The 19,781-nt window shown below is 45.0% G+C and overlaps 1 protein-coding gene across 2 annotated transcripts in view; it reads right to left on the reverse strand.

The window, feature by feature from the left end:
* Positions 1-12,389, reverse strand: part of RAD54L (RAD54 like) — a 30,299-nt gene extending 17,910 nt beyond the window's left edge. For both annotated transcript variants that reach the window (XM_024746119.1, XM_024746118.1), the window contains exons 1-8: positions 11,774-12,389; positions 11,608-11,694; positions 10,106-10,225; positions 5,320-5,380; positions 4,456-4,591; positions 3,944-4,013; positions 3,536-3,824; positions 3,181-3,305 (exon numbers count right to left, since the gene is read on the reverse strand). In XM_024746119.1, coding sequence (XP_024601887.1) covers positions 3,181-3,305; positions 3,536-3,824; positions 3,944-4,013; positions 4,456-4,591; positions 5,320-5,380; positions 10,106-10,225; positions 11,608-11,694; positions 11,774-11,776 — 891 coding nt within the window. In that variant the 5' untranslated portion in view covers positions 11,777-12,389. The remainder of the gene's footprint in view (positions 1-3,180; positions 3,306-3,535; positions 3,825-3,943; positions 4,014-4,455; positions 4,592-5,319; positions 5,381-10,105; positions 10,226-11,607; positions 11,695-11,773) is intronic.
* Between the last annotated feature and the right edge of the window lie 7,392 nt (positions 12,390-19,781).

Consider the following 19,781-nt stretch of genomic DNA (forward strand, 5'->3'; position numbering starts at 1 on the left):
TATCCTTTTAAAAGCAAAAAATGACACCAAGATTAAATACCACCACTTGTCTCTCTGAAACATGAGCCCCATGAGTAGATTCTTGTTTTTACTGCATTTCCCAGCATCTGACTTGCTTTGTGTTCTAGCACTTGTAAAGGAACATACATGGGTCCAGATGAGGCATACAGGGACAAGTCCTTCCATAACCAAGCCAAGCTTCTCCCTACACCAAGCTTTGGTTACAACCAAGGCATTAAGGGAGAAGAAAGAGCCAGGACTTAAAATCTGAGACCTGGATCCAGCACTTCTCTGAGTTTCAGTCTCCTCATCTCCAAAACTGAGATGATGACGATGATGATGACGTCAATCCCTCCCCTGTTCATACACCTTACAAAATGCTTCCCTATATCCTCTTTCTTGATCTGTATCATGTCCCTTTCAGGTAGACCATGTGCTATCTACTCTATAGTCTCAGAGCAGTCTCATCTGCAGTCATGCTTACAAGTGGCAAAGCCAACGCTGATCCCAAGTGTTCTGACTTGCCCTGTCTAACTCAGATTACAATGTGGATCAAGATTCTGTACAGTTATTATGCTATTATTATGTTATTATTTCTGTGTTCCAGAGAAAAGCATCAGCTGGGAGGAAGCTGGGAACATGAAAGCCTGGGGCAGAACCTTCTCTTTCCCAGATCCAAACAGGACAAACTTCTAGAGTAGGCTGACTATCTTTCAGGACTTTGGCTTCCTCAGGTCTCTGACAATTAACACACTGCTGACAAATAAAAGGTAGAAAAAAAAGAAAAAAACCACAAATAAATAAAAGGTAGAAGAGCAGAAGGGAGGACCAGGACCCTGCAGTGTGGCAAGAGGCAGCCTGGTCCCTCATGCCAGTCAGCTCAGAAAACAGGAGAGAATGAGGAAGAAACGAAACACTGTAGAGCAGAAGAAAATCTAGATGCCGCCCAGTCCTCAAGGGCTCAAGAGCCTGCCTTCCCTTCCCTTCCCCAATGCCCTGGCTTCTAGACCAGGCTCCTGGCACCGTCCCCCTCCATGGTGATGAAGCAAATGCCAGGGTCCTGGACAGTGGCCACGTGCATACCCCATCTCAATCTGCTAAATCTCTTACTCCTACCAAGAAATGGCCCATCAGGGTATCAAAAGTTGGCAGACATGCCAGACTCTTCATAAGGACAAAAGCTCAACTGGGAAACAGCTCACTACTAGCAAACATGGTACCCCAAAGTAAGCTTTTCTTCTCTGTCCTCTCCCCAAACCCTCAGATACAGGGTAATCTATAGTCCCCAGAGCACAGTCAAGCCTGCCAATCAGTTGACAGATGGGGCCAAGTCTTTCAGCCACCTCTCCACTAAAGCCCCAGGGGTGTGCAAAGTGACCTTACTTTCCCCAAGATGTAAACAATGGCAGCAGGCTCAGGGTAGTCAAGTCTGCTAAAGACGTGGGAAATTCTTTATACTGGGAAGCTCCCAGCCACCCTCACTCCTTTCCAAGTAGTTGCATCCCTACCACCCTTCATGTACAGTGTTGGAAAAGGCCAGAGAGTAACAACTGACGTATTTTCCTTAGTCCCAGAGAGTCAACACAGACTCACAAGGTGTATGGACTATCCACACTGGACTTTCCTAACTCTGTGCTTCTGTTCACGAGTCCTCTCAGCCTAGAATAAAAACCAAAGCTGAGGGGACTGCCTTGGTGGTCCAGTGGTAAAGAATCCGCCTTCCAATACAGGGGACGTGCGTTGGATTCTTGGTCGGGGAACTAGGTTCCCAAAAGCCGCAGGGCAGATAGGCCCGCACACCACTACTACTGAGCTCACGCACCTCAACTAGAGAGCCTGCGTGCCGCAAACTACATAGCCCACGCGCTCTGGAACCTTCATGCCACAACTAGAGGAGAGAAAACCTGCAGGCCACAATTAGAGAGAAGCCCACACGCCACATGAAAGATCCCACATGCCTCAATGAAGATCCTGCGTGCTGCAACCAAGACCCGACGCAGCCAAAAAAAAATTAATTAATTAAATAAATAAGTACATAGTACATAAAAAAAAAATTAAGGGACTTCCCTGGCGGCACAGTGGTTAAGAATCTGCCTGCCGATGCAGGGGACACAGGTTCGAGCCCTGGACCGGGAAGATCCCACGTGCCACGGAGCAACTAAGCCCATGAGCCACAACTACTGAGCCTGTGCTCTAGAGCCTGCGAGCCACAACTACTGAGCCCGTGTGCTGCAACTACTGAAGCCCGCACACCTAGAGCCTGTGCTCAACAAGAGAAGCCACCGCAAGTAGAAGCCTGCGTGCCGCAACAAAGAGTAGCCCCCACTCACCACAGCTAGAGAAAGCCCACGCACAGCAACGAAGATCCTACGCAGCCAATAAATGAATGAATGATATAAATAAATAAATAAAAGGCCCTGCATGAGATAGATAGATAGACAGACAGATAAGAAACTTCCCTGGCGGTCCAGTGGTTAAGACTCTGCGCTTCCACTACAGTGAGCATGGGTTCGATCCCTGGTCAGGGAACTAGATCCCACATGCCATGTGGCACACCCAAAAAATAAAACAGAATTTAAAATAATTATTTTTAAAGGTGAATTATTAAAAAAAACAAACAGCAACAACAAAAAACGAAAAAACACCCAGAGCTGACATGTACCAAGGTCTTATGACATACGAGGCACTGTGATAAAAGCTTTCCTTTATTTAATGCTCACAATAATCCCATAAGGCAGATAGTATCACCCATTTTATTGACACAGAAAAAGAGGCTTGGGTGGTTAAGTAACTTACCACTTACTCTGATAAGTGGCAGAGCCAGGATTTGAACAAAGATCTCTCTGACCCTAGAACCTATTCCCCTAAACACTGTACCATGTCTCTCTACCCATCCAAATCCCTCCCACCCTTCAAAGTCCTTTGGTCTAGGAAAACTGTCTAGAGGCAACAAAACCAATCAGCCCACAGCACCTCACTCTCCTTGGCATTCCAAGCTCTGCTTAACCCCTCTTTCGGCAAATTGGTACCATGGGCTCTCCCTCCCATTTGCCTCCTCCAAGGCAGTATGTTCTGTCCTCTGCATCCCCCAGTAACTGGCACAGCCCTTGGATGGCAGTTCTCAGTGAGAAGACATCGACAGACTTTCTCTTACCACCCAGACAGCTGAGCGTCAAGTACCTCATCACATATGACCAGTCCAACACTCCCTCTCCGGAGGACTCCGACATGAAGGCGGAAAGTCTCATAGGAAATGATGAGGATGGGAGAAGGCACTCTGGCTCCACGCTGGTTCATAAATCCTTCTACAACAAAAAAGGTGTCAAGGGAACAAATCTGAGAATATCATAAAGAAAAAGCCAGTTTGATGATTCTTTAATTTAGCCTGGAAATAACTATTTCAACTCTTTCCACAGGAATTCTACTTTCTGTCACCCCCCGCTCCCTGCCCTCAACCCTGGCCATCAGTGAGGATACACTTAAGACAGGAGCAGGTTGTATGGAGGAGTGCGGCCATGTTTGTTAAGGCTCCTACCCAGCTTTTGGTCTATCTCGTCCTTAGAGCCTCCGTCGATGGCTAGAGGTTGGATCCTCCCTCCAAGCCATTTCCCAACTTCATTGTACCAGTTCTTCACTAGGCTGGAGGGCGACACCACCACTGCCTTGTCAATTTCTGGCTTGCACTCTGGACTCTGGCGCAAAAGCGTCCACATCAATGTGATGCATTGCAGCGTCTTGCCCAGGCCCATCTCATCAGCCATGATGCAGCCATGGCTACCAGGGATGCGCCGACTGGTGACACACTCCCACAGGAACTTCACTCCCTGGGGAATAACAGCACTCAGCCCACTTTGGCATCCACACTGCTGCTGCCCCAGGGATGACAGCCCCTCAGGTGCAGCCCCTACCCTAGCCCAAACTCACCCCCCCACCCCCCATTTACCTCTCTCTGATGAGGCCTCAAGACCTTACTGAGAATAGGATCAACGACCACATGGACAGGGAGTTTTTCCCTGAGAAAACACAACAAAGAAAACATGGAGCTCAGCCACGGGCAAGGCCACACCCTCAGAAAGTTGTGTCCTGTTGATTCAGAGGCAGCTGCCTAAGAGAGGACCTCCTTGGCCTGGTGCAATCAAACCATAGCAAATTCCTCTCCAGGGTGAGAAAGTTAGGAGATGGAGATGGGTTCCCTATGTCATCACCTTAACCTTCCCTGTGCCCCTGAGTGAGCCCAGTAGGAATGGATGAGGAAACCCCACCAACTGGACATGTCCACATGTTCTTCCCCAGGCACTCTCCTTCCCCACCTACTCACTCTGGATGGTACAGTAGTCATGACAGCACTCTGAAAACATGCAGGTCCCAAGGTGAAATCACACCAAAATGCTCTCTGCCCTCCAGGTTTGTGCACTTATAGGACCAGAACTGCTCAAGAAATACCAGTGCACATACTTGTCAAGCTTCAGCTGGTCGTGGGCGCTCAGCAAGGGAGGCTCGTACAGAACCAAGGCACCTTCTTCCAGAGGGTCATGGAGGGCCCGGCGGACCCCAGCCCTTTTGAGGCCCAATGCCCGAAAGCCCAGAGGACCTAGAAACCAACAATTTGTCACCTAAGCCTCTAAGTTGAGGAGCTCCAGCAGGCCCAGCTCAAATGCCTATCCTTCACATAAACTTTCCTAAGCTTCCATATGACCCCCTCTCCCAAAAACCTCTCCAAAAGCAGTTTGGGCACCTATGCCTGACCATTACCCCAGTCTGCCTCAGATCAGAGTTTTCTCCATATGACTTCTCCCATTCAACTACAAACTTCTGGAGGGCCAAGTCTCGTTCATCTTAGATCAATCCTGGAAAGGTCTGAAACCCTAAAGGGACCTTTCAAGACTGAGAGGTCTTGAGAGTTCGCCTCCTCCCTCTCAGCCCCCAGTTTTAGCACAATTCTATGCCCTACATAAGACAGGGGGAAACCCTATAGAACCTATGCCTCTGACAGAGTCAACCTCATAAAGGAAATGCTACTGAACTCACTTGGACTGAATATAGCCTGGGTCCATCAGCCACCCTGGCCCACCAGGAGCTTCCTGAACACTGACATATCCCCACCAAGAAGATGAGGGGCAGTTAGTCTTGGTAGCCTTTGCCGAAGCTGTCAAACACAGACTTTACGCAGGCCCCGGGAAGGTCACCCCATACATAGTCACCACTGGACTGGCATCTTTAATTCCAAGGTAAGCTGTACTTACAAAAGCAGAGGTTTTTGTCTATTCAGGCATATTCACACGTGACTAATTTAAGAAATAGAAAAGTCTCCATTTTTACCTTGATAATTTGGAATGGGGATTTTGAAAGGCTTTGACAAAATGCTTCGAATAAATGCTTCCTAAAAAGAGAAGAAACAGGGATTCAGGACTGATTGGAGATGTTATGGGATAATATTTTTACAAATGCAGTCTAAAATGCCTGTTTAAGCATCGTAATACATTCAGAGCATTGTATTTTGATTATGTTTCATTCAGATGCATCTAGAACAGAAGGAGATGTGCTCCATATTAAATTAGGTTTGGTACAATGGCTTTTACCTTTGAGGCTTTGCATAAGGTTCCACAAATCCCCAGGGACAAGAGAGTGCCAAAGCAAATACCTAGCCTTGGTCAACCACAAGGCTCAGAGCCTTTAGCTTATGAAAGACCATGCCAAGTAAGGACACCTAACTATTCCCTAGGCTGCAGCGCCTTAAGAAGAAAGCACCACAAACTCACCCAATCCCAGTACTAACAGAACTCCAATGTCTGGATTTAACCACTGTCCTACAGGGTTACACCTTTCCAAGCATAGCGCACATTTCCTTTTTTGTCATATCAGTTCTGCCTACTGCATCCAATTCCCATATCAACTCTCACATCAGCCTCCTTGGGAACTAAACAGCCCTTCAAAGAGTAGTGGTAGCAGGAGTAAAAGGAGTGGTAGTACTAGTAAAATAATGTTGACAACAACAGCAAAAGTGACAACAATAATGATGATTAACAATGTATGCCAGATGCGGTGCTAAGCCCTCGCATTCATGTTACCATTTAATCCTCATTAACAGTCCTATGAGGTCCATATATTACTGGCATCCCCATTTTACAGATAAGCAAATTGAGGCTGAGTGGTTTCCCAAGTCACACAGCCATGACATTTGCAGGACTTTCCTGATTCCAGGCCCTTACTTGTAACTACTGGGCAATATGGCTTCCTAATCCAACCTGTTTGAGTATAGCCATGTGGATCAGCCCAGAGTCAGCAGCTTCCTGCCATGGGAAGGCACAAAAGAGGGAAAAACATGAGAAAGAGGACATGAGAGAGAGGGGAAGCCAATCACCAAGAAAAAGCAAGGGACAAGGGTGACAGGAAGTCTCTGTGCCATCACTTCGGCCTGGAATCAGCACTGGGCTACGGGGCTGGGGCAGGAGGAGGCAGGGGAGTCCGCAGTGCCAGCTCCTGAGCTACCTGAAAACTCCCATCAAAGTTCTGATCTATATGCACCTGAGCCCTCAGGGAATTACGACAGACTGTAAACCTCAACAAAATAAGAGCTAGAACCCAAGAGAGCAAGGCGAAAACAAGAGCAGAAACCCTAAAGGTAGTCTTAGTGGAATACATTAGTGCAAAAAGAAGTAATGAAAAGTACTCCCTTCTAGCAATAAGGTATTTTAATAGGGAAAAAAGCAAGCCTGTCTTGCCCTGAAATTCTTACCTTTTTAATTCTGACTCACTTCTATACAGATTATAAATTAAATTCTAGAAACTCAATGTAGTTTAAATAGGAAAAATGTAATGAATATATTTGGCAATCTATTGGAAGATAGAAAAGGAACGTGGAGAACTGAACTTCATCACCACACTAAATAACACGACAAGCCCAGGGTTGGAGAAAGGCCCAAATTCTTTATTTGCGTGTTTCTTTGCAGCTGAATAAAATCTTTTGACTATGTTTAATTACCATAGCAATGATGAGAAACTCATATATAGAACATGCTAACAAAAAGCTACCTTTAAGTCAAAGGAGAGGAAAAGGAAGGAAATGGACTCTAATTTCTTTCCTAACTTGGCGTCAATTCTACTTTTAATTCTGAAACTATTATTTTCAAGACTGTCAATATAAGAGGCTAGTATTGAAGCTCTAAGTAGCCAAGAATTTATGCTCCAAATTTAAAAAGACGTTCAGTAAAACCCAGGAGCCACAAGTTCTGCAGGTAGAAGTGCAGGCTTGTACAACTACTGTGGAAGAAGGTGAGGACCCATGGCCAAAAACATCTGAGGGCAGAGCCTGCAAGACTTGCAATGGCCAGCCTCCAAGAATCTGGTCTGGTAGTACTCACTAGACTCTGACAGAGGCAGAGGAGAAAGCATGCTCTCACTTTATTTAGTTACTGAAAATTCATACCACCCTTTCCTTCTGATGATAGAAGAGGGAGAAGAACATCCCTCCTCCCCCGCAAGGTCAAAGCTTCCCTCTTCCACAGAGAGTCACTCTATCAGGTATGCCTGATCTCTCCTGTTGTCTCAACTTCTCCCTCTCTACTAGCTCTTTCTCACCAGCATTTAAAACATGCTTAACCCCAATAAAGATGTTAAAAAAAAAAAAAGCTTAACTCTCTCCTATCTCAAAAACAAAATGTCCTTTGACTTCTTATCTCCTCCCCTTCAAACTTCTAGAAAGAGTAGTCTGTCTCCCCTTCCTTATCTCTCACTCCTCCTATCTTCTGCCCCTTCCACTCTTCTGAAGTGATTCTGGCCAAGGTCACCAATGGCCTACAAGACCTTAACTCCAAGGGATATGTTTCTACCCTATCTTACCAGACAAAGCTGGCCACTCCTTCCTCTCAAAGATTCTCTGCTTTTGACTTCCATGACACCACTCTCCCAGTATTTTGCCTTTCTGGGACCTCATGCTCAGTGCCCTAGTGCACTCTTCTTCCTCTGCCCAATCCCTTTAAAAGTCAGTGTTCCTCAGGGCTCAGCCCTAAGCTCTTCTAACTGTGCGTTCACATGGACACTCCAATACACTTTGTAGGTCAAACAAACTCTATGCCAATCACCCCAAATCTATTTCCAGTCCATAACTCCCTCCTAGGTACCACACCCACATCTGCAAACCCAGACATCCTACAGGACTTAAAATCGATTGTGTCTAAGGCTAAAGTCTTCATCTCCAGAGCTGCACTGACTTTTGTGGTCCTGAAGCATTTTTGCCTTTGGGGACCCTTCCTCCACAGCTTTCAAACAGGCTGTTCCCTCTATCTAGAAAACTTCCTGTTCTCTTCACCTGGCAAACTCCTCGCATCCTTCAGAACTCAACCTAATCAGCATGTCCCTCAGATTCGGGTCTCCACCAGCCTCCAGACTGTTAGGCCCCCTGTTTGCATACACCCACCACATCCGCACTTATGTCATATAGTTCTATAGGACAACAAAATGAATCCGGAATGAAAACAGTCCCGAAGGACTACACACCACTTTTTAAAGCTCAAGAAAACGATTAAACAATGTATTACTTACTGAATTATATATATATGGTAAAACTATCACAAAAAGCAAGGGATGATGAATATAATTCAGGATAGTGGCTACCTCTGGGAATGAGAAAAGGGATTATGAATTTGATGATGTTCTAGTCCCGGATGGTGGGTTCACAAGTGTTTGTTTTATATTTTATATACATTATACATATGTGTTTTTGTATTCATCAAATACTATGTGAAAATGTTTTTAAGTGTTTGCTGAATGCACAGATAACTAACCTCCACTACACATTCCCATCAACATACTCCCATTTTTCCTTCAAAATGTCCCTGTAAAGTAAAAACACGATCCTGTGTCTCCTCTACTCTCAATACTACACTTCTTCTGACACCAGATGTGTGGGTTTTCCATACATGAAGCAAATCTTCGGCTCCATGTAGGTGCCCTACAACTTAATTCCAACACTATCTTCCAGGAGAAAGCATCAGATCCTAAAAGGGTTCAGTCCCACGTGACTGCCTTCCCCAGTGCTTCAGATGCAAATCTCAAGTCCAGGTGGTTACCTGTGCTTCTGACCACAAGCTATAAATCAAATGTTCCCACAACCCCCTCCTTGGGTTCGATTAATTCGCTAGGTGGCTCACAGAACTCAGATAGTTTACTTACTAGATTACTGATTTATCACAAAGGATATTAAAAGATATGAATGAATAGCCAGATGAAGAGACACACAGAGGGAGGTCTGGAAGGGTGGTGAGCACAGAAACTTCTGTCCCAGGGGAGTTTCGGGTGTGCCCCTTCCCGACTTCCAGCTCACCAAGTCAACAACCAGGAAGTTCTCCAAACCCTCCCATACCTTTTGGGTTTGTAAAGAGTAGGACCGATTAAACATTGGCCATTGGTGGTTTGGTTCCCCTGGCAACCAGCCCCAAAGTTAAGTGCTTTACAAAGTCATCTCATTAGCAAATTCAGGTGTGGCTGAAAGGGGTTTGTTAGGAATAACAGAAGACACTTTTATCACTCTTATCACAATCCAAGGGTTTTTGGAGATCGGTGTCACTCTGTCCCTCAGAGAGTTTGGAGGAAAAAGCTTTGGATGGAGCTAGGCAGATCTGACAACTCTGTAACTTTGAGCATATTACTTAACTTCTCTGAGACTCAGCTTCCTCATCTTAAAAGATGAGAGTTACATGAAATAATGCACAGAACCTGCCACTTGATGATTACCTTTGATTTTACTAGAGGATACACGTGAAAGCTGTAGGACTCTGGTACTTCTTAGAAGCCATATGCAGAGTCAGAGACAGTTCTCTGACAGGTTTCAACACCCTGCCATAGCCTTCACTCTCCTGCACCCTCTTGTCCTCAGCAACCTGAGCCACCTGAGATCTGGTGCCCAACTAAATATGAACAAGGGGAATTCCAAGTCAGGCACACAATCTCTAAGGAAAGAGGTCAGGCCTTTTCCAGGTCCCAGAAGCTGTGGGCAGGCCCAAAGCCCCCACTAAAGCATCTGCTGGCTACTGTGTGAGGACCGAGGGAGCCTCCCTAGACAAAACAGGGCACACAAAGACATTGGCAGGTTGCAGTTAGGGCTTACATGTTGACTGCTGTCCAGACACGGTGGTCGATTCGTTAGGTGAGTCAAAGGTTTCCGAAAAGGAGACAGAAAACACTCCTGGCTCTGAGTCTCACTGCTGGATTTCCGTTTCTTAGGAGTCTAGGAGAGAGAATTGGGGAAGGTGAAGTCTGGAAGATATAGAGTTCACCACAATGGCAACTAACATTTCAAATGCTTAAGTGCCAGGCACTGTGCTAAACTCTTCACATGTACAATATTATCGTGTATCATCTTCACAGTAATCCTAAAATACACGTTTATATCCTGATTTAACAGGTGAGAAAACTGGAGCTTAATGAGGTTAAAGAACTTGCCTAATCTGAAGGGCACTAGTAGAGGTAAATGAAGTGGACCTGTGAAGGGCAAGTCCATCAGTAGCACAGAGTCATGCTGCCCGCAAATCTTCACTCTAAAAGCCCCAAGGAATACTGAGTGACCCTTTGCTTCCCTCCCTGAGTTTACCAATGGAGGGCAAGAGTTCAGCTGCTCCCAACTCCCAGGCCTCTGAGACCACTCTCAACCAGCCACACCATAGCAGTGAGAACACCAGCACTGAAAGCATTTTCTGAAGCAACCAGTAGCAGACAGCACCAAGTTCTGCCCCAAGTTCAAGTCTGAGACCCATGTAAGTGGCAAGGGGCAGCCAATGTGTCTCCCTCACAGGTAGAGGAGCCGCCTGCACACCAGCAGTACAACTACAGAGTAAGCCCCACTGAGCCATCAGGCAAGAACCCACTTGCACCAGGTTGCCAAGGTATTTGAAGCTAAGGCATACCTGAAACAGAAACACCAGGCCACTTCCGCTCTCTCTACAGGCTTTTATTCACTCACTAACCCCGCCCAAAAATGCCTTTGAGAAGTTCCTTAGCTAATCTCTTCCTCCAAAGTTCCAGTGGCCAAACACTGCTTCTTGGATTGCTCTCTGAAGTACATACTACATCTTCCTACCGATTTTGGTTACACAGGTCCTGCCCACAGCCAGCCCCAGACAGCCTCCAAGGCAGAGCCCAGTCCAAAGTCGAACATAGTGCCCTTGAGTATTTGCAGGGACTGGAGGGGCATTACCCCTCCAATCTAGGCCCAAGGGAGCTCAGACTCTAAGGTAGGCCCAGTACACTCTACTGTTCTGTGACATTGGGCAGGTGACAAAGAGCGGGCTGCTAGTTGCTGTTGGGGAACCCCCTTTTTTTTCCCAAGGGAGCCAAAAGCCCAACCCAATCAGCTCTCTGCTTTGGAATGCCCCTTCCTAACCAGGAAGATTGAGGCATATTAGCTTCTAATGAGCACCTTGAGAACAAAGATTTTATTTATGTGGTTCAATGCCTGACACATAGCAAGCACTCATTGAAGTTTACTGAAAGAGGCTTCTGGAGGTGACGGGGTTCACTCCATGTAACCCCAGAAACCAGGTCTAGGGTTCCTTTCTGCCTCAACAGCCTGCACCCCCACCTTCCCTATCCCCCTGAGGGCAGAGGACTCACCACTGCTTCAGGCCGCCAGTCTTCCTCATCACAGGGTCCGCCTTCCGGTTTTCTCTTGGCCAGCTGACTGGGAGCTAAGCTCCTCCTCTGTAAGGAGAGGACGGAAAGTGAGCCCATTAGACACCGCCATAGGGCTAGCCACAGCCTCCCCTAGGCCCATATTTACCATTCTGGGCCCAGGAACATAAAATGTCAAGTACCCATCAGCCAAAGGTCGAAGGCACCCAACAGCTGAGAACGCAGAACCAGCCTGGTAAAGAGCGGGCTGCTACATTACTGAGAGCATGGGCTAATTAAAGAGGGAGCATGGATGGAGGAATTACAGCCAGGGGCTGAGGTCTGGGCCCAAACTGTGAAAGTGTCGGTCTCCAGTTAGCCGAGGCAGCCGAGGCAGAAGAGAAGGCCAAAAAGGAAATACCCAAGCAGAAATGAGTAGAGGTCTGGGATGGGGCAAAGAGGCAAGGTAGACTGCCAGACTGAGCAGAGTGGAGTCGAGATAATGTTCCCAGGTGGACGTGAAGGCAGAGGGTAGCTGCGGGGTGGAAAGGGTAATCACAGGCCAGGAGAGAGGCTACAGCGGTGAAAATTCGAGGCCTGGGGAGGGCGAGTCCGGAGGAGTGCGGATGCCGGACTGAGGGAGGCCGAGCAGGGGTCCAGTCAGAACAAGTAGAAGACCCGGCCTTGGGAAGGTAATCCCAGGCGAGGCTGGAAAGAGCGGCAAGGCTGCTCAATCCCAATCACTCCCCCTCAACCTTCCTCTTCCCAAAGCGCGCGTTAACAGCCGCCAGGACTCCCAGGTCCCGCCAGGCCCGGTCAATCGAACCTCCCGCGGTGCCGCCACCGCACCATCCATTGGCTGCGTTCGATGACTTCGGCGCTCGCGACCCAAGGACGGGGGCAGGCCTAGCGCTGTGGTCGCTGAGAGGCCTGGACTCTGGAACTGGGTAGGCTAAACGGACGAGCGAGGAGGAGGGACTTAAGCGGTAGGGCGGGGCCTGCAGTGGCGGGAGCCGTTGGGCGAAGTGGGAGGGGCGAGCGCGCCCGCCGGGTTTTTGCACCCGCGGGCAGGACCCCGGCTTCGGTCCACTGCCGTTTGCGGGAGGCCGGTGAGCTGCCTCTGATGATAACTGTTACTATTTGCCTGGGGTGGGGCAGGGGATAATTTCTTACTGATTTTTAAATTATTTATTAAATTTTTAAGATAATTGCAGATTCACATGCAATTGTAAGAAATAATACAGAGAGCTCCCATGTACCCTTTACCCTTTATTCCATTTCCCCTAATGGTAACATTTTGCAGAACTATAGTATGACATCAAGACCAGGTTATTGACAAAAATGCAGTCAAGATACTGAACATTTCCATCACCTCCTGAGAATCTCTCATGTTGCCCTTTCATAGCCACACCCATTTCCTTCCCCTTCTCACTTCTACCCCTTCCTTAATCCCTGGTAACTAGTAATCTATTCTTCATTTCTATAGCTTTGTCATTTCAAGAATGTTATATAGGGCTTCCCTGGTCGGCTAGGCCGGTGAGCCATGGCTGCTGAGCCTGTGCATCCGGTCCGGAGCCTGTGCTCCGCAACGGGAGAGGCCACAACAGTGAGAGGCCCGCATACCGCAAAAAAAAAAAGTTATATAAATGGAATCATATAATAGTTACTTTCTAAAATTGGCTTTTTTCACTCAGCATGATTCTACAGAGATTCATCTAGATTGTTGAGCATATGTATATCAATATGTTTCTTACTGTTGCTAAATGGTATTCTGTGGTGTGGATGTACTTCAGTTTATTTAGCTAGTCCTTAGCTAGAAGGACATCTAGGTTGTTTCCAGTGTTGGCTATTATGAACTGCTACAAGCATTCATTTGCAGATTTTTGTGTAAACATAAGTCTTTATTCTCTGGGATAAATACCCAGGAGTGCAATTGCTAGGCTATAGAATATTTGTATGTTTAGTTTTTTTGTTTGTTTTTTTGTTATATGCTGGCCTCTCACTGTTGTGGCCTCTCCCGTTGCAGAGCGCAGGCTCCGGACGCGGACGCGCAGGCTCAGCGGCCATGGCGCACGGGCCCAGCCGCTCCACAGCATGTGGGATCTTCCCGGACCGGGGCATGAACCCGTGTCTCCTGCATCGACAGGCGGACTCTCAACCACTGCGCCACCAGGGAAGCCCTGTATGTTTAGTTTTTTTTTAAAAAAACTCACAAATTGTTTTCCAGAGTGGCTGTATCATTTTACATTCCCACCAGCAATGTTTGAGTGATCCAGTTTTTCCGCATCCTCACAAATTTGGTGTTGTCACTATTTTTTACTTTAGCTCTTCTGATAAGTGTCAAGTAATATATTATTGTGATTTTAACTTATATTCCTCTAGTTGCTAATGACATTGAACTTTTTTTTTTTTTTTTGGCCGCGCTGTGTCTTTTTTGCTGCACGTGGGCATTCTCTAGTTGCAGCGTGTGGGCATTCTCTAGTTGCGGTGAGTGGGGGCTCCTTTTCGTTTTGGTATGTGGACTTTTCATTGCGGTGGCTTCTCTTGTTGTGGCACACAGGCTCTAGGGTGCACGAGCTTCAGTAGTTGTGGTGCGCAGGCTCAGTAGTTGTGGCCCACGGGCTTAGTTGCTCTGCGGCATCTTCCTGGACCAGGGATCGAACCTGTATCCCCTGTGTTGGCAGGCTGATCCTTGACCACTGTGCCACCAGGGAAGTCCCCAGTTTTTCCTTTTTATGGATCATGATTTTGGTGTCAACTCTAAGAACACTTGACCTGGGAATTCCCTGATGGTCCAATGGTTAGGACTTCGTGCTCTCACTGCAGGGACCCGGGTTCCATGCCTGGTCAGGGAACTAAGATCCTGCAAGGTGCGTGGCGTGGCCAAAAAAAAAGGGTTTAAAATTTAAAAAATTACACTTGACCTAACCCTAGATCCCAAAGATTTTCTCCTATGTTTTTTCATAAAAGTTTTATGTTTTGCATTCAAATATGTGATCCATTTTGAGTTAATTTTTGTATAATGTGTTATATTTAGGTAGAGACTCATTGTTTTGCCTATCGATGTTCAATTGCTCTAGCACCATGTAAAAAAACGATTAAAGAAGATAATTTAGGTGATACAAACTTAATTTAACACTTCATGAAGCAGACAATAGCCATTCAGAAAACTGCTAAATGGAACAAAAGACAGGAAACTTATAGGATAAAGAATAATGAACAGGAAGAGAAAAATAGAAAATATCTGATTGACTGGGGCCACATAGTCAACCCCATTTGGGGTGAGAAGGAACAGGAAATAAGTATAGAGCCCAGAGCTGGCTTGACATTTGGGGATTGACTGATGATATAGTGTGTTTCTGTTGAAGTGGAGCATCTATGGGGACATGAAGGTTATCTAAATTTCTGTATCACCACGAGCAGGAATGGCTCCATTTGGGCCCAGACATTTATTTCAACAACCATTTTTTGAAAAGGCTATCTCTCCTTCATTGAATTGCTCTTGTACGTCTGTCAAAAATCAACTGGGCATATTTGTGAGTACATTTCTGGGATCTCTGTTCTGTTTCATTGATCTATGTGTCTATTCCTCCACCAGTACTACACAAGTCTTTTTTTTATATAAATTTATTTTCTTTATGTATTTATTTATGGCTGTGTTGGGTCTTCCTTGCTGCATGTGGGCTTTCTCTAGTTGTGGTGAGTGGGGACTACTCTTCATTGTGGTGTGCGGGCTTCTCATTGCAGTGGCTTCTCTTGTTGTGGAGCACGGGCTCTAGGCACACGGGCTTCAGTGGTTATGGCACACGGGCTCAGTGGTTGTGGCTCACGGGCTCTAGAGCACAGGCTCAGTAGTCGTGGCACACAGGCTTAGTTGCTCCGCAGCATGTGGAATCTTCCTGGACCAGGGCTTGAACCTGTGTCCCCTGCATTGGCAGGCGGATTCTTAACCACTGTACCAGGGAAGCCCCTACACAGTCTTGATAACTGTAGGTATTTGTCTTGAAATTGGGTAGACTGATCCCTCCCACTTTATTTTCTTTTTCAAATTTGTTTTAGCTATTCTAGTTCCTTTGCCTCTCTGTATAAATTTGAGAATAATCTTATCTATGTTTACAAAAAACTCTTGCTGTGATTTTGATAGGAATTTCATTAAACCTGTTTATCAATTTGGAAAGAATTGACATGTTTACTGTGTTGAATCTGCCAATCTGTGAACACAGTATGTCTCTCCATTTATTTAGATTTTGTTTTATTTCATTCACCAGCATTGGGTAGGTTTCAGTATACAAATCCTGTATAGTACATGTAGGTTTTTTTGGTTTTTTTTTTTTTGCGGTACGCGGGCCTCTCACCGCCGCGGCCTCTCCCGTTGCGGAGCACAGGCTCCGGACGGGCAGGCTCAGCGGCCATGGCTCACGGGCCCAGCCGCTCCGCGGCATGCGGGATCCTCCCGGACCGGGGCACGAGCCCGTGTCCCCTGCATCGGCAGGCGGACTCTCAACCACTGCGCCACCAGGGAAGCCCCATGTATGCCTTTTATTTACTTTTCTTGCCTTGTTGCACTGGGTAGAACTTCCCGCACTATGTTGAATGAGAGTGACAAAAGAGGACATCCTGTCTTGTTCCCAACCAGGGAAGCCCCTACACAGTCTTGATAACTGTAGGTATTTGTCTTGAAATTGGGTAGACTGATCCCTCCCACTTTATTTTCTTTTTCAAATTTGTTTTAGCTATTCTAGTTCCTTTGCCTCTCTGTATAAATTTGAGAATAATCTTATCTATGTTTACAAAAAACTCTTGCTGTGATTTTGATAGGAATTTCATTAAACCTGTTTATCAATTTGGAAAGAATTGACATGTTTACTGTGTTGAATCTGCCAATCTGTGAACACAGTATGTCTCTCCATTTATTTAGATTTTGTTTTATTTCATTCACCAGCATTGGGTAGGTTTCAGTATACAAATCCTGTATAGTACATGTAGGTTTTTTTGGTTTTTTTTTTTTTGCGGTACGCGGGCCTCTCACCGCCGCGGCCTCTCCCGTTGCGGAGCACAGGCTCCGGACGGGCAGGCTCAGCGGCCATGGCTCACGGGCCCAGCCGCTCCGCGGCATGCGGGATCCTCCCGGACCGGGGCACGAGCCCGTGTCCCCTGCATCGGCAGGCGGACTCTCAACCACTGCGCCACCAGGGAAGCCCCATGTATGCCTTTTATTTACTTTTCTTGCCTTGTTGCACTGGGTAGAACTTCCCGCACTATGTTGAATGAGAGTGACAAAAGAGGACATCCTGTCTTGTTCCCAATCATAGGGGGAAAACATTGTCTTTCACCATTATGTATAGCGTTAGCAGTAGGTTTTTTGTTGATGTTCATTAACAAATTGAGGAGTTCCCCTCTATTCCTATTTTTCTGGGAAGTTTTATCATGAATAGCTGTTGAATTTTGTCAAAAGCTTTTTCTGTATCAGTTGATAAGATCATGTGAGTTTGCTTCTTTAGCCTGCTAATATGGTGGATTACATTAATTGCTTTTTGAATATTGAACTGGCTTTGCATCCCTGAAATAAACCCTGGATGGTTATAGTATATGATTATTTTTATAGATTGTTGAATTCTATCTGCTAATATTTTGTTAAGAATTTTTGAATCTAAATTCATGAGGGATATTAATCTATAGTTTCTTTTTTTGTACTGTTTTGTCTGGTTTTGGTATCAGGGTAATACTAACTTCATAAAATGAATTAGGAAGTGTTTCCTTCTCTTCTATTTTCTGGAAGCTATTGTGTAGAATTGGTATTAATTTTTCTTTAAATGTTTGGTGGAATTCTCTAGTGAAATCATCTATGCCTGGAGATTTCTTTTATGGGATTTTTAAAAGTAGGAATTCAATTTCCTTAATAGTTATAGAACTATTCAAATTATCTATTTCATATTGGATAAGTTGTGGTAGTTTGTATTTTTTTTTTGAGGAATTGGTCCATTTTGTTCCAGTTGTTAAATTTATGTGTGTAGAGCTTATAGTGTTCCCCTACTATTTTTTTTGATGTCTGAGCATCTGTAGTGATATTCCTTATTTCATCCATAATATTAGTAATTTGTGTCTTCTCTCTTTTTTCTTGGCAGTCTTACGAAAGATTTATTAGATTGATCTTTTCAAAGAATCAGCTCTTTGTTTCACTGATTTTCTCTACTGCTTTTGTTCTTACTGTGTTTTCTTAGATTTTACATTTGTCTCTTTGGCACCCATTAATCACAGGGACAAACTAATGATTAAAGTTGTTTACATCTCCCTTGCAACCTAGCTTTTGCAGGCATGTGAAAATCATATTACAGACTGTTCAACCAATCCCAAGTCTATATGCCAACCACTTCCTTTATTTAACCCTCATACTCCAAGCCAATATTTTCCCTGCCCTAAATCACCCAGGGCCAAGTGCCAGATGACCAGGGACAGACCAAAGCCCACTAGAATTATTCAAATTAGCCAATCCTAAACTGTTTTCCTGCCCTGCTGTGTCTTTCCTGTGGAAACCCCAATAAAGATTGTGCCCCTCACTCCTGTCTGCCTCCTGACCAATACTGGTGCTTCCCCCATGGTCTTGCATAGTGTGCTATGCCTCCCCTTTGTAGGGGAACTGTGAGTAGTAACATTAAACTTTTCTTTCAGTGGCATTAACTTCTCTCTATCATCATTCAGTCAGTGATCAACTGAGACCTGTTAATCAGTTTTCAATTTCATTGATTTCTGCTCTTGTCTTCATTTTTTCCTTCCTTTTGCTTGCTTTGGGTTTATTTTGCTCTTCTTTTTCTAGATTCTTGAGGTAGGAGATTACGTTATTGATTTGACATTTTTCTTCTTTTTTAACATATGCTACAAATTTTCCTCTCCACACTGCTGTAGCTGTGTCCCACAAATTTTGTTGTATTTTCATTTTCATCCAGTTCAATGTATTTTTTCCCTTGAAACTTCCTCTTTGACCAATGGATTATTTAGAAGTGTATTCTTTAGTTCCAAGTATTAAGAAATTTTCTTGTTATCTTTCTGTTATTGATGTGTAGTGATTCCATTGTGGCTAGAGAACACACTCTATATGATTTCAACTCTTTTTGGTTGTTGTTGAGATTTGTTTTATTATTGAGGATATGCTCTATCTTGGTATATGTTCAGTGAGCACTCAAAAAGAATGTGTATTCTGCTGTTGTTTGGTGGAGTGTTATGTAATATTCATTAGATTTGTTAGTTGATGGTGTTATTGTAGATGTCTATATTTTTGCTGGTTGTGTGTCGAGTTGTTCTTTTAATTGCTGTGAGAAGGATACTGAGGTCTCCAACTATAACTGTGGCTATGTTAGGGCTTAATGCTTAAGTCTGCCATTTTGTTTTGTTTTGCTTTCTGTTTGTTCTCTGTTTTTCATTTCTCTGTTTCCTTTTGCCTGCATTACTTGCTCCCTATGGGAACATTTTTAGCATTTCATTTTGATTTATTTATAGTGCTTTTGTATAAATGTTTTTATTTTTGGCTGTGTTGGGTCTTCATTGCTGCATGCAGGCTTTGTTTAGTTGTGGCAAGTGGGGGCTACTCTTTGTTGCGGTGCACAGGCTTCTCATTGAGGTGGCTCCTCTTGTTACAGAGCACAGGCTCTAGGTGCGTGGGCTTTGGTAGTTGTGGCACGTGGGCTCTAGAGTGCAGGCTCAGTAGTTGTGGTGCATGAGCTTTGTTGCTCCGCAGCATGTGGGATCTTCCCAGACCAGGGATCAAATTCGTGTTCCCTGCATTGGCAGGTGGATTCTTAACCACTGTGCCACCCGGGAAGTCCTATAGTGCTTTTGAATGTATGTCTTCGTATAGCTTTTTTTTAGTAGTTGCTCTAGGTATTACATTTTATCCATAATTTGTCCCAGTCTACTGGTGTCATCATTTTACTAGTTCAAGTATAGAATCTTTAACTGTCCTTACCTCCTTTGACTCTCCCCCATTTATTATAATTGCCTTCAATATTTCCTCTACAAACACTTAGGACAATATCAGAAAGTGTTGTAATTTTTGCTTCAATTATCATAATTTAGAAAACTTAAGAGGAGAATGAAATCCTATTGTGTTTACCCATATTTTTTCTTACTGTATTCTTTCTCCTTTCCTGATGTTCTAGGGTTCCTTCTTTTATATTGTTTTC

Source organism: Neophocaena asiaeorientalis, unplaced genomic scaffold (genome assembly GCF_003031525.2).
Source record: "Neophocaena asiaeorientalis asiaeorientalis breed wild unplaced genomic scaffold, Neophocaena_asiaeorientalis_V1.1 scaffold51, whole genome shotgun sequence".
NCBI classification, from domain to species: Eukaryota; Metazoa; Chordata; class Mammalia; order Artiodactyla; family Phocoenidae; genus Neophocaena; species Neophocaena asiaeorientalis.